Source organism: Stenella coeruleoalba (genome assembly GCF_951394435.1).
Source record: "Stenella coeruleoalba genome assembly, chromosome: 8".
Taxonomy (NCBI): domain Eukaryota; kingdom Metazoa; phylum Chordata; class Mammalia; order Artiodactyla; family Delphinidae; genus Stenella; species Stenella coeruleoalba.
In genome coordinates, this window is record NC_137154.1 from 100,491,025 (window position 1) to 100,505,661 (window position 14,637).

Consider the following 14,637-nt stretch of genomic DNA (forward strand, 5'->3'; position numbering starts at 1 on the left):
GGGAGGGCCAAAAGAAAATAGGCACCAATCGGGATGTACACTTGGAAGACGTTTACCCTCTGGGCCAATAGTAAGGAGGAGGGCGGGGCCGAGGGGGCCGTACGCTCTTCGGGTTTAAATCTGGGCGGCCGGGCGGTTAACGCCAGCTTGGGCGCGTTTGCGGGTCGTGCGCCTGCGCGAGCTGTGGGACGCTAACCGAAACCTGCGGTACTAAGCTAGCGGGGCGGCGGGACTCGGTGCGGCCGATGGACGTCCGCTGGACCGGTAAGCGGGCAAAAGCTGAGAGAGATGGTGCACTGGCTCCCTAGGGCCGCCCGCCCGCCCACAGCTGTGGAGAGGTCAGGTTCTGAGTAGCGCGGCATTGGAGTTTCCCTCCCCTGGGTGCCGGTTTCCCCAGGGCGCCGTACGGAGCCTTGACGCTACCGCCGAGCCCAGGTGTGCGGCCTGCGGAGGCACGTGTGAGCGGCGCCGTGCGTGCCCCCAGCGCGTTCGACCCCTCAAGGTCATGATGTGCACCAGCTGCCGGTCTACTGCCAGCCCGGCGCCCGCAGCGGCGAGCACCCTCGTGGTCGCCGCTCTGCGAGGTGGACGGGGCCGAGGGGCCTGTGGGCGGCGGGACCGGTGCCCGCGGGCAGCCGGCTTCCCCGGAGGCCGTGAGCGTCTGAGACGATAACCACGCCCCGGGCCAGCTGGTGCAGTCTCTGGTCTTTGTTGTCGTCGTGAAGGGAGAAAAGTCTTCTCCCCCTCTAGTTTCACCTTTTGTGAACTTCCGGATGTCACAGTGCGAGAAGCGCTTTCCCTAATGAGTTAGGATAGCGTGTAAAATTGAAGACTCCTATAGTCCTGCCCCAGAATGAAGAAAGAAAAACAACTTTTTTTTTCTGGTTATAAAAAGTATACAATCTCAGTATTTGTAGAAATAAATCCAAGCACTGTTAAGTACATATTTAAAAAGGAAGAAAATACTCGAGATTCCATCAGCCACAGATCAAAAAAAAAAAAAAAAAATCAGTGTTGATATTTGGGTTTACTTAAGATGTATTCATTATGAGTATATATTTACATGATTGGTAAATGTATTTGTTTTATATAATTGTGTATTTTGAATATAACAAAGTATATTCATTTAAAAAGCAGATTATGCCTTATTTAGTCCCTAATAGTTTAGGAATAAGTGATTTGATCCATGCCAAATGTACATATGCATTATCATTAAAAAAAAAATCTTTATTTGGCTGCACCTGGTCTTAGTTGTGGCACGCGGGATCTTCATTGTGGCATGCGAACTCTTAGTAGCGTCCTCTGGGATCTAGTTACCCGACCAGGGCTGGAACCCAGGCCCCCTGCATTGGGTGCGCAGTCTTAGCCACTGAACCACCAGGGAAGTCCCTGCATTATCATTTTTAATGGGTGCATGGTATTTCTTGCTATGGCTCTACTATGCCACGTATTATTTAACCTATCCCCTAATGATGGACATTTGTTTTTCCAATTTCTTCATCAACAGAAAATAGCATGGTAGTGGTTACTTGTACATGTACATGTTTGCGTTCTTGTCCAGTTTATCTCCTTAGAATAATTTCTTGGAAACGTTTTGTGGCTTAGAAATTATGGTACATTTTAAATTCTGATTCATAATGCCAAAGTGCCCTCTAGAAAAACTGTCATCTCCCCTCCACACCCTCCTCCAACACATAGAACACAGTGTAAGAGTACTTATTTCTCCACACTCCAGCCAGCACTGGGTACTGAAAAGTCTTACCAATCTAGAAGCATAGCTTAATGTTTTTATTTGCATTATTAATGAGGTGAAACATCTTTTTCTATGTTTATTAGTCATTATTTCTTCAGTAAATCACCTTTTTCCTATTCTGCTGGTGTTTGTACCTTTTAATAGCTTTCTAATAGGAATTTGAATTAGTGATTTTGAACCTGTTACAGTATTTCCACTAGTTTGCTGTCTCTTTGGATTATGGTTGTCTTTTTTAGGGTGTTTTGTTTTCTTTTGTTCTAATACTTTTGTTCTTGAAGCTGCATGCTTTCCTTCCGAGAGGTAGAGAAATTTGTTCTAAATCTGCAATAGCCTCCCAGGAAAGTTTAGAATCTAACTAGTGATCCAGCCCTGCTATTCCAATTTAAAATCCCTCCCCTCCACCCTCAAGATCCTTTCACTTGCAACTAGGTAAACATGGGACACTGAATTGCTTAAGATTTTGACCAGAAGGTACTGTTGGGTATTTTGGTCAATATCATCTGTATTTATCTACAAAATACAAGCTGTGCTAGCTTCTATGTGAAAGTTTCCCCCTAAGTAAGGAGAAAGGATTATCAGGTCTTTATATTAAAAAGAGAAAAAACTGACAGCGACTTGTGGACCTTATTAAATTTTATATTTTATTATTTGCAAGCACCTATCTTCTTCATACATTCGAGAAAGAAAAAGTGTGCAATAATTTAACTGCAAAGAAAACATGTTAATCATAGTATAGTATACTACACATGCCATAAAAAAAAAAATCTCTTTGGGCCTTAGTATTGGAATTCTTCCAGCCCATTCCAGCCCAGAGTCCTGTTACATTTCTGTCCCTACTTTCCTCTGTTCTGTATTTATCTTTTTAGTAGGTAGTTTTGTATTGCATGAACATTGAAATGAATGGTGTAATACTTCTCACAAAGCACCATTTAATTTATATATATAATATATATACTTATATATTACATATATAATATATATAAAAACATATATATATAAAATCTCATTTAAACTTCACAACCTGTTGAAATAATTCCTTCCATTTTTCCAGTGAAGAAAGAAAAAGCTAAGCCCTACTTTACTCCTCATATTCATTTAGTCCCTACCATCGGTCTGACTCTGGAATTTATACAACGTATTATACAATACAGATAAATGAAGTCATTCTTCAAAGTTACATTTTGGGACTTCTGATTTGCTTCATCTATGATGATTGTTCTGAGTTTTTCTGTGGTAACTACCAAAAGTAATGTCATTAGATCCTTATTCTTCTAGATTTGATAATATAACCTAGTTAACCTTGAAAGGATTTCATTTAAGATCAAAGACCCTGGACTTCCCTGGTGGCGCAGTGGTTAAGGACATGGGTTCGATCCCTGGTCTAGGAAGATCCCGCATGCCGCGGAGCAGCTAAGCCCGTGTGCCACAACTACTGAGCCCGCAAGCCACAGCTACTGGGCCCGCGCACCTAGGGCCCGTGCTCCACAACAAGAGAAGCCACCACAGTAAGAAGCACACGCACTGCAACGAAGAGTAGCTCCCACTTGCTGCAGCTAGAGAAAGCCTGCATGCAGCAACGAAGACCCGATGCAGCCAAAAATAAATAAAATTTAAAAAAAAAGATCAAAGACCCTGATCCTCTCTTTTGCTTCTATAGAATCTGCTAAGCATGGATGTGTTTTTTTGGGGTTTTTTTTGTTGTTGTTGCGGTACGCGGGCCTCTCACTGTTGGGGCCTCTCCCGTTGCGGAGCACAGGCTCCAGTCGCGCAGGCTCAGCAGCCATGGCTCACGGGCCCAGCCGCTCCACGGCATGTGGGATCTTCCCGGACCGGGGCACGAACCCGTGTCCCCTGCATCGGCAGGCGGACTCTCAACCACTGCACCACCAGGGAAGCCCTAAGCATGGCATTTTAGTTAGTGCTTTTTGTCCCATGTATCATTTCTTTATAGTTGACTTTTTTTTTTGAGTGATTCCCTAAACTCTGTTCTTTTCTAGGTTTTCCTTTGACTTGAAAACTAATGCCAGTGAAAGTACATTGAAATAAGGTAGGAACCTGAAAAAAATAAAATGCTTTGGTTTGTCTTTACATGTTTAAGTGGGGATATTTTGCTATGCTCAGTGATTACGCTATCTTTACATCAAAATTAAAGGAGAAAGCAGTCATATTTTAAGGACATTTAGGGTATTATGAAATGTTGGCAGATCAATCCCAAAAACCGATGACGTGATTCAAACTCCAGAAGACCTGGATCGTACAATTGGCAATTTAGAAAAAAATCTTACTTTGTCCAGCTATTTCCCCATCTCTAAAATGGGGCTCTTTTCTGGTTCCTACTCTGCTAGAATGTAAAAGCTATTGTGTCTTCTTGCTCTTCAAAACTACAGGGTCACTTCACTTCCTTATACTATTTTATTTCCTAAACTTGGAACTCTTTCAGTGAAGTCTTCTTTCTGCGGCCCATCCACTACTGAGCATCACTGTACTATTTCTATGTTAGTATTGTTTCTAATTGTCCCATCTATTATTATATTTTACCTAGCAGCTTGAGGGTATAAATCATATTTGTATACCTGGAATTTTGAATATAGGTAGGAACAAACTAATTATTTGTTGGCAGGTAAATAAAACTTTGGATCTCATATAGTATATAGTATTATATCATAAATGTGGACTAGCAATACACTCTGCTGTGATGAAAATTGTTACTATTGAGCAGAAGGTCTGAGTTCATTTACTTTGATGTTTATTGTTTTAATTGCTATAAAGGATAATGTATTATTTAAGAGAACTTTAAACTCTTCTGAATGAATATTGGTGTTTATAAGTCACATTTTGAGGGTTACTTATCAACTTTGAGAACAAGCAAAGCCCCACCTCATTTTCCTGTCCTAGTGTGTGTCTCCAGAATGTGCTTCAATCTGTAATGTAGGAGTTATCCTGAAAGGTCCCTGCTTTGAGCCTCACACTCACTCAACCACGAAGTCCTGTTGCTTCTCCTTTCTTACTCTCAAATTCACCTACTTGTCTCCGTTCCCCTTTCTGCAAATCTAGTCTAGGCCGTCATCATCTATTTCCTTGATTGCTCCAACAGCCTCTTAATTGGTCCCACTGTCTTGCCCTCTTGCAATGCACAGTAAACCCAGAGCAATATTTTTCCTACACAATTCTGGCTCTTAATTTTTTTTTCCAGTGGCCTCTCAAGATAAAATTTAAACTTTTTTAGGAAGGCCTACAAGGCTCTAAAACATGACCCTTGCTTACCTTTCCTAACTGTGCTGTTGTTACTCTGAAGCCGTACTGCTGTATTTACAGTTATCTGAATGCAAATGCTGTAACCTTTAACCTTTCATACAGCTGCATCTTCTGCCTTAAACACAATTAAAGCTCTGCTACTTTATCCCCACTTTAATTGACTCCCACTTGTTCTGCAAGATTTAGCTTGCATGTCTCCTCTTTATAAGAGCTTTCCTTAAACCACGAGGCCAGGGATTGGTAAACTGCATGGCTTGTTTTTATATGGCCCGTGGGCTAAGAGTTTTCTCTGCATGTGTAAAATGTTAAAAAGGACTATGCAACAGAGACAATTTGTGGCTCACACAGCACTAGACTGATAAGCTTCATAAGAGATGCTGTGCCTTACCCACGTGGGTCATTTTCAGGTATCTTGCCTGGCACTAAACCAGTTAATCAAATATGTAACTTACTAAAGTTTGTATTTTTAATTTTTGACACTTGGGCAAGCTCTTTATGAGAATTGAGATGAGTAGTAAATATCTCATTTGTTTTTAAAAAGGACAGCACAACAAATCAGACACTTGCAGGATCTGGCTTTAATGAATTTGAACAAAAGGCACAGGTTTCCAGGTGTATGTAAATATATGTCCATTTTAAAATTACTTTTTGCTTCTTCCATCTCTAATTCTCTTGGACAGGAATGAAAGAATGTTTAAATTCTTTCTTATTCAAGCAAGAACTTCTTTAGCCTAATGGTGTTTTGTTGCCTCCTAGATCTTGGAGAGTTCTCTATGGTTAAATGATGTTTTTAATTTCTGTATCAACACAAACTCTCTTTGTTGGTTTCTCCAAAATAGTATTTTCTTCTAGTGTGTCATTACAGTCCCTTTTGGCTTTTGTTTCTTCGTCATGGAATAAATGTGGGTGCTCTATGCGTCCCCTACGTACAAAATGCTGGATCCGGGATTCTAATCCTTGGCATTTCGGACGATCCATTAGGGGCTTATAAGTGCGCATTTTCACTCCTTCTACAAAGGCACTGGTCTGCTTTATGACAGAGGGCTTAACATTTCTCCATTCTGTCACTCCATCCATCTTTGGTCCTATAACGTATACAATCAAGCATTACATGGATACTTTACCACAAGAGAATCACCTCCAAACTTTATGTGAATCTCCCTCCCCCATAACCCTGTATAACTTTGGTTCCCTGTCATACCTGTCCTACAGGGTACCGCAACAGAGTCCAGTCCTTGTAGCATACTATACAACATCTGGGTTTTAACAGCATGATTAGCCCATAGCTGCTGAAGGTGGGTAACATTGAACTCCTGAACTTCCCGGTCATAGATCCACTTAATATTTTCAAACTTACAGTCATACAAGACTAAAGGAAATTCTACAGCCATACTAGAGAGAAAGAGAGAAGAAACAGAGTATGAGAATACACAGCAGCCATCCAACAATTCTTAAAAAACAGGATTAGTTGGGTTAAAAGGAGAGGGAAAACTTTGTCAATATTGAGTATCTAATAGTTAAGAAAATAAAACACCATCCCTAACCTTGAACAACTTTATAATTAAAAAAAGAAAAAGGCAGCAAACCATGGATCAACTAGTTAGGCCTGGTCTACATTAAATTTCAGTGGTAACAAAAGTCACCTAGAAGTGAGCTGACTTGGCCCCACCATAATGCTATAAAATTATTTAAGGGGCCTGGTCCAAACACCAGTTTCTTACTAAAGGGATAGAACAGTAACAGAAGAAAATTAAACGATACCACTCCCTGCTACATGTTCATAACATTCTACAAGTTAAGAGTAAATGCTTCATGAAGGCAGAATCAGAGACTTAGTTATTTAGACAATGGTGGGGAGAGGAAGAATATTTTAAAATATATTCTTACGTACCTCAGGGCAATAGCTGTTTTATTTTGGGGGTCTGGGTGTTTCCTTGTTTCATTTTTTTAAACTTACCTGTATTGAGGCTTCTGGGGATTTTTCTCTATGTTCAGCAGCTCATCAATAACCTCTGGCTTCTCCATTCCTTGGCCAATCAGAAAAAGGATAGCCATCATACAGCGGACTTGATGGTAAAGGAATGCCTGGCCAATCACTTCAAACTGACATAACTGAAAGGGTTCTTGCCATCTCTCCTCAGCCAGGCTCTGGCCTACTAGCTGCACTTGAGCAGACAGAATAGTCCTCTGAAAATTAATCACCCCGTTGGCTACATCCATTTTACATAAGTTCCTAAAATCATGTGTGCCAACGTACTTCTGAGCTGCATTGTTCATGGTTACAATGTCTAAGTCAGCACAAGGGAAGAAATAGCGGTAGGTCCTCTCAAGACAGCTGAACCTAGCACTGAAGCGAGGTTCTACGGGAGCCCAGGCCAGTACACGGATGTCTGGAGGGAGCACCCGATTGAGAATGTGGGTATAACGGATCTCTATAGCCGCATCGTTGACTTCATCTTTTAAATTAAAATCCTCTGAATCCTTGCCCTTTGGAAAGTGAGAACGTAGGTCAAGAGAAATCACCTGTGGAATTAGAGAAAGATATTGTTTTACAGATACAAATAATCTGAATCCTCAGTATGTACACCTAGAATATATTGGTATTGCTCGCTTTGTAGAACAGTACAATGGCCCTTACCTGTCCAAAGGCACTAACTCCTTTGTCTGTTCGCCCACACCGGTGATAGTTGGATGTCTGTCTGTTTTCTACTAGTCGAGTCTTGGTTAGAGCCTCAAACAGTTTCTCTTCTATTGTATTGTTTGTGTTTTCCTGACTGGCAAAGCCCTGATATCCCCAGCCCAGATAGGCTATCTTTAGGGCTACGTGTCTTCGACCGTGAGCGCTGAAATCAAATGCACGCTTAGCTTTTACAGCTCCTGAAGAATTTTCTCTAACGTTTGAGTCCTTGTTGTTGGCCTGTTCTTTTTTAAGTCTCTGTACCTCCTGCTCCAGTTCTTGCACTCTTTTTAGGAGTTTCTCAGTCTGGATTCTTTCTATGTCATTTTCAGCCATGATAAGACAACCTCAGGAATAAACAAATCATAGAGATCCACCCTATCTGAAAAGAGAGTAAAGAGGTACAATTTTAGTGCTGATTGCTTTGGTGATGTCACTATCATTCCATTGTGTTCAAATAGTATCTAAGATTTAATTTGATGCCTAAAGGATATGGACTTTTGATTCTGCCCAGGGATATAAGCATTAGCTTTATTATGGGTTGATCATCCAGCTATCATTCTTTTCCATCCTGTCTGGCCAATTCACAGTGGGAACGGGAAAGCAGCATCAAAAAAGTATTCAGCTATAGCATTGTTAAGAGTGGTCAGAATTTACGGAATATGTAGATTTCATTTCTCTCTTCTTCACGAGCTGAGATGACTGAGGACGGATGTTATTGATATTTTTTTCCCCTAAAACATTTCCTTTTGACTTCTCATTATATTTGTCCCATCTTTCCAATCATAAGATCTGTTTATATGCAATATTTATGTCTACTCCAAGTTTCTATTGCTTTCCAATATTTCAGGTAAAATGAGTGGCTTGTATGTTCTATCTAATACTCAGTTCCGTCTTAAAGGTGGTACAATAAGAGCTGGCTTGATGGAAGAAACTTGTCAGTGATTGTACTTCATACTGGAAATAGAATCTGGAGTCAAGATTTTCCTACTTTAAGCAGTTTTGATGGCAGAAAGAAGGTAATTAAGCATCAAGATCTTTAAGTCAAATTTAATGCATGTCCTGATAAAAGATTTCTGTACCTCTAGCAGTTAAGTCACTCTAGATAATATAATTTAGATATCAGTGTTGAAATTCCTGGCATATTGCAATAATCTGAGGACAACTGTACTATATCTATAATACTGGGACAGTACTAGACAATCTTTGACTGATGGTTACTTTAGTTAAAGAATATCATCTCCACATCTGTTCTAAGGCTGACTAGGTTATCTAAGTCTAGGTAGCTCATTTAGGTTTTTGCTCTTTGAGTTTCTGTATCTATGATGGATGAAAAGTTTAAATGTAAAAAATGAAACTATAAAAGTACTAGAAGAAAACATGAGATAACTTTCTTATAATCTTGTTGAAGTAGGAAAGGGATTTATAAGTAAGGCACTGTAGAAACCCAGAAACTGTAGAAAACCAAAAAAATGTGACTACCTAAAAATATGTTTCTACCAGCAAAAAGTCAGAAGGTAAATAACAAACTGGCAAGAAAAATGTAAAGGTGGTATGTATTCCATGAATATATAAATCAGTTTTAATATAAAGATCAACAAGAAAAAAATCCAACAACCTGAGAGGTAAATGAAAACAAGCATTTCATACAAAAGGGAGAAAAAGCTTGTAAATGTATGAAAAGATGCTCAAATTTACTCAATTTAAATAAATGCCAATTTATATGAGAAGTATTTTCTTTACCAAACTGACTGCAAAGAGGAGAGGGTTTGATAATATACCACCTTGGAGAGAGGAAGGAGAAACAAGATCTGGAATACACACTCAGTACAACTTCTTCAGAGGGCACCTAGCAACAGCTATCAAAATTGAGCACATACATACCTTTTGACCCACCTATTCCATTTCTAGAAATTTAATGTACACATATGCTTGCACAAGTATGTAAAAACTTACAAGATATTTGTTGTAACATTCGTTTTTAAGAACAAAAGACTAAGTCTAAAATCAGTCAGGGACAGGATGAATAAATTATGGTACATCCATACACTGGAATTCCATGTACCTTTAAACAAAATGAAGTATGTCTACATGTACTGAAACAGCTGGAGCACCAAGACTATCTTTAAGGTTTAGAAGAGTTGTATAATATGTTCCTTTATGGTATAAAAGTGCATATGAATATGGAAAATTACTGGAGAAATTATAAGAAGCTGCCTTTGAGAGTGAAACTTGGTTTGGGTGGTGTGAGGTGGGGAGTCCTTGCTTTAAACTACATGTATATGTATTAGTTTTTCAGCTTAAGAAGAAAAATAGTAGAGACACAGGAAATACTGGGCAGTAGATACCTATTCTAGATCCAGACAGGAAACTGGCATTGGGTATTTGACTGGTTGGTTTGGGTACTAAAAGTTAATTCAGTGACAGGCTGTTGGGATGAACTTAGTTAGCTTGGCAGCTGAAACCGTGTTATTTCTTAAGCATAAGGAGTGTATGCATTTATATTACTGCTTTTGTGATGGTTTTTTGAATTAAATCACTCTCATGGTTAAAAGCAAGGACTCTGAATCCAGACTGCCTGAGTTAAAATTCCAGCTCCACCACTTACTAGCTGTGTAACCTTGGGCTGTTTGATCTCTCAATGCCTCATGTTACTCATCTGTGAAAAGGGGATACTAAGAGTACCTATCCCACAATTGTGAGGATTATGCGAATTTAATAAATGTGAAGCACGAAAAACAGTGCTGGGTACATAAAGTGTCCCTCTAAGTACAAGTTACATGATGTACGTTAAGTATTGTGCCCCGTATCATTAGTCTCTTGAGCTTTTCTCATGCCTGAACTCACCTATCCTAGGAGCTACTAAAGATGGCAAGACTAACAGGCAGTAAAAGTGGGAGTGAATAAGAAGAGAGTGGAAACGAAAGCGGTCAATAAACTCTCGAGTTGGGTTAATGCCCCTCCAAAGTGCTCCCATACTGCCCGTACTAATCTGTATTTTACTATATACTTAACTGTTCTACTTATGACTGCCTTAGCCATTCTTTCTCCATTTCACTGCTATAAAATAGTACACAAGAAGGGAATGAACGATTTTTGGGCTGGAAATTTATTACTGGAAAACTGATTGGTGTTTTCTCTTGCAGAAGGTCCTACAGTGTAGGGGAAGCAGTGGAGGAACTTGTGGGACCTGATGGACAAAAATGGGCCAATATGGATCCAGAAGAACGAATGTTAGCAGCTGCTACAGCTTTTACCCATATCTGTGCAGGGCAGGGTGAGGGAGATGTCAGGAGAGCAGCCCAGTCCATCCCATATGATCCCTACAGTAAAGCCTCAGTAACCCCAGGAAAGCGACATGCTCTTCCCGTGCAATTGCATTACCCACATACAGAAAGCAATGCCTCTTCAGAAGCAGTCTCAGAGGCCTCCCAAAGACTCCGAAAGCCCGTGATGAAGAGAAAGGTGCTGCGTCGAAAGCCAGGTGGGGAAGTGTTAGTGACGGATGAGTCGATCATCAGTGAATCGGAGTCTGGTACAGAAAGTGACATGGATGTCTGGGACTTAAGACAAAGGCTGATGAATCTGCAGTTCCAGGATGACAGGGAATCTCCAGTTGATATTTCACAAAAATTTAGTCTACCACGTGAATACCAAGGAATTTCTCAAGATCAGCTCATCTGCTGTCTACGAAGAGAAGAAATGGGCCCTCCAGCCTTTGAACAAGACCTGATCGTTGCCAGCCGACCCAAGTCCTTTATTCTCCCAAGGCTGGACCTGTTGAGCCGAAACCGGGGCAAGGTAGACCGGGTAGCCCGCTACTTTGAGTATAAACGAGACTGGGACTCGATGCGGTTACCTGGTGAAGATCACAGGAAGGAATTACGCTGGGGTGTCCGAGAACAGATGCTTTGTCGTGCAGAACACCAATCCAAGCCTCAGCACATATATGTTCCAAACAATTACCTAGTACCAACTGAGAAGAAACGATCTGCCCTTCGTTGGGGTGTTCGTTGTGACCTTGCAAATGGTGTGATGCCCAAGAAGCCTCCCTTCCCTCTTTCTCCTTCTTAAGTCCTTTTTTTTTTTTTTTAACCTGTCTCTCCTTTCACAGCATTGTTTGGGATAACCTGGTTCTTAACCCCTCTCCTTTTACTTAAATAGAAACAACTCAAAAGACCATGGAACACAGAGTAAGGACTTCACCCATCACTGGTCTTTCCTAGGTGTATGTCACGTTCGTATCGGATACCACTTAACTTCCAAATTACCACTCATATCTAGCAATTGAAAGAGGAATCATGCCAGAAAAAGAAAAACAGACCTGGTCTTTCTGTTTTGTCAGAGTAGTAAGCAAAGCCAGCACTATTTCTGTTATAAACTTGTTACCTTTGGCTAGTGTGAGTTGCTGTTTTTATGAGTGTGTTTTTAAAGTTGCTGGGCAGTAAGCAACTGCCCAAAATTAAAGAATTTTGGAAATTTGTGAATTTGACCTTATTTTTACTTAAATACTTCCCAAAGATGATCTCAAACCTAGGTTATGATTTTGCTTCCAAGCATACTCCCCATCGTACTCTCACCACCTAAATAATGAGAGCCAGAGGGAATGAACAAAAACCTGCCCTTTACACACAATCCTAAAGGAGGAAAGGTAACAGCGTAGATAACCTTAGTTACTAAAGGAATATAGTAAATCCAGCTGTTTTAATAATTTTTAACAGATGCTCAATAACAGCACTGTGACATGCAAGATTCTAACCCAAGTTTTGTTTCAGAATTATTTCAGCAATATATTGCCCTCCATTTGTTACTTATAGAATGCCATAGTTTTTATAATTTGCCACTAAGATTTTCTTAGAAATTATGCCTGTCACTTGAAGGCTATTCCCACTCTGCAACAGAACTTCAAACTCCTAGCAGCTGGAACCAGATAGAGAGATAATAACCAAAATTAATCTGGTCTATTAGGGTACAGACCAAATCACTAATTTAGCTCACCTGAACTTGGATCTATTTGTTCCTGATACTTCTGGTCCAAAAACACCTAAAATCTGGAGGTTGTCAGTTTTAGCATTTAAGCCAGAAGAGTGACAGCAGAAATAGCTTGCTTGTTCTAGGAAAACACAGCTGTGTAACAAAAATGAATGACCTTGACCATTACTATCTGCTGAAATACATTTTCTCCGTAATATTTAAGCGACATCATTCACTCACCCAGTTCCACTGTTAGGCATTCATCAGGCAAAGTAAGAATCAGTGACTCAAAGATATATGTAGGATACATTCACTGCAAATACGTAAAAACTGCAAACTACCCAACAACAGTGAATAATTAAACGTTACACTATTAGTTACTGGAAATCTATGGTAAGCTAATAGAAAAATGCAAATTAGGTCAAACAAGTTGCAAACTGTACCGTACAATCTCAGTCATACTGCACACGCAAGGCACAAAGAAAGATCAACACACCTAACTCTAGGTGGTGGGATTAAAGGTAGTTTTTATTTAAACCTCTCTTTTTTTAAAAGTTAAAAGCCACATGGCACTTTTTACATACAAATTACAGCAAAACAATGGTTTACATCTTCATATCTCAAAGCCCAATATTACCGGATCAAAAAATTTCCGAAGTGATTATCTAGTTCAACCCCTTATATAACCGAAAAACTAGTCCAAAGGAGTTAAGCGAGTAATAAGACATTTTGGGGAAAAGAGGACTCCTGACGGGTGAAGCACAGTGGTTCCCAAACAGTCATGTAATACCTGGAGGCGGGCCACCAAATTACCACAAAGGAATTTCGTGCGTGCGCTAAGCATTGACTGTAAACATTAAAACAGCCGTCGCTAGACTTTCAATGTATTTTTTGAGGTTAAAAAGGTTTAGTCTCGAAAATATTTGTAACCAGTGGAAGTAGTAGAAAGAGCATTCCCCATGATAAACTTTTAAACCAAAGAAGGAAGCAGGGGTAATAGCCAAAGGATTAGGAAACACGCACTATGATCACTAATACTGGAAAGTAATTCCCCAATTTGAAAATCGTTGCCACGCCTGCCCACCCCACATACTACTGGGATCCCGACCTCTACTAATATTTCGTTTTATGAGCAAACAAAATTCTAACTGAGGAAGAAGAGATTACACTCCGCAGTCCCAGGGCCCTCAAGGAATCGAATTAAATAAGCTCCTACGGCTGCACGTTTCTGACAAGTGCTCCAAGAAGCACCAGACACAAAAACACGGTCTTTAGCGAGTTCCCATTTCCATGCTCTAAAGAGCGCTTTCCTGAAAAGATCAAGGTATGGGAACAGGGACTTAGAGGGAAAGAGAGAAACGTCCATCTGTTTGTCCCTCTGTCCGTTCCCCTTGGAAGAACCCAGAAAATAACCCACCCCAAAGCCCCCACATTTACCTTCCGGTCGTCGGCCACGCAGCTTTTCTCGAGACAGGAAGCTGTCCCTTTGCGTTTTCTACGCGCGCGTCCGGGGCCTCATGGGAAATGTAGTACATCTTCATGGGAAATGTAGTTCTAAGAGCCGGGAGTGCAGGCTTGACGCTGAAATCTGCCTAATGTTTTCTAATCTAGTCACCAATTGTCCACCTCCAACAAAACAGAATCTGGGTCCTGCGGTAGGAGAAGAATAAAAGGATAATTTCTAGTGCGCTAAAATAATAGAAAACTAAAATTAAAGAACTTGGTCTGATTTTATTCGTACTTAAATTAGTAGAAAGTTATCATTGAGAGTCAAAAACATTTACAATTAGAATCCACATGGAAAGGCTGAAAAGGAATGTGATAATCTCAAAACAGACGACTGAGGTGTCCGAGAGTGACCGAACAGGGATGGGGAGTCTTGCTTCAGCACCACGGAGAGATCATAACTAGGTTTTGTTTGCGCGTTTTTCTAGAGATGCTGATCGAAACCGCAGGATTCCAGTTAGAAAACTGGCGG

At 40.4% G+C, this 14,637-nt stretch overlaps 2 protein-coding genes across 4 annotated transcripts; one reads left to right on the forward strand and one right to left on the reverse strand.

The window, feature by feature from the left end:
• The first annotated feature begins 161 nt into the window (after nt 1–161).
• Nucleotides 162–12,649, forward strand: HYLS1 (HYLS1 centriolar and ciliogenesis associated). Of its 2 annotated transcripts, none has more exons than XM_079929326.1 (4): nt 162–264; nt 3,751–3,800; nt 8,587–8,704; nt 10,832–12,649. In XM_079929326.1, exons 3-4 carry the CDS (start codon nt 8,691–8,693, stop codon nt 11,757–11,759), a joined length of 942 nt encoding a protein of 313 aa, XP_079785452.1. In that variant the 5' UTR covers nt 162–264; nt 3,751–3,800; nt 8,587–8,690; the 3' UTR covers nt 11,760–12,649. The 2 variants fall into 2 exon arrangements, with proteins under 2 accessions (XP_079785452.1, XP_079785451.1); XM_079929325.1 differs by lacking the exon at nt 162–264 and adding an exon at nt 386–435.
• Nucleotides 5,567–14,472, reverse strand: PUS3 (pseudouridine synthase 3). 2 transcript variants are annotated; one of them, XM_079929323.1, is made up of 5 exons: nt 14,097–14,472; nt 7,647–8,067; nt 6,966–7,531; nt 6,210–6,400; nt 5,567–6,093 (listed from the first exon to the last, which is right to left on the reverse strand). In XM_079929323.1, exons 2-5 carry the CDS (start codon nt 8,019–8,021, stop codon nt 5,786–5,788), a joined length of 1,440 nt encoding a protein of 479 aa, XP_079785449.1. In that variant the 5' UTR covers nt 8,022–8,067; nt 14,097–14,472; the 3' UTR covers nt 5,567–5,785. The 2 variants fall into 2 exon arrangements, with proteins under 2 accessions (XP_079785449.1, XP_079785450.1); XM_079929324.1 differs by lacking the exon at nt 14,097–14,472 and adding an exon at nt 12,684–13,063.
• Between the last annotated feature and the right edge of the window lie 165 nt (nt 14,473–14,637).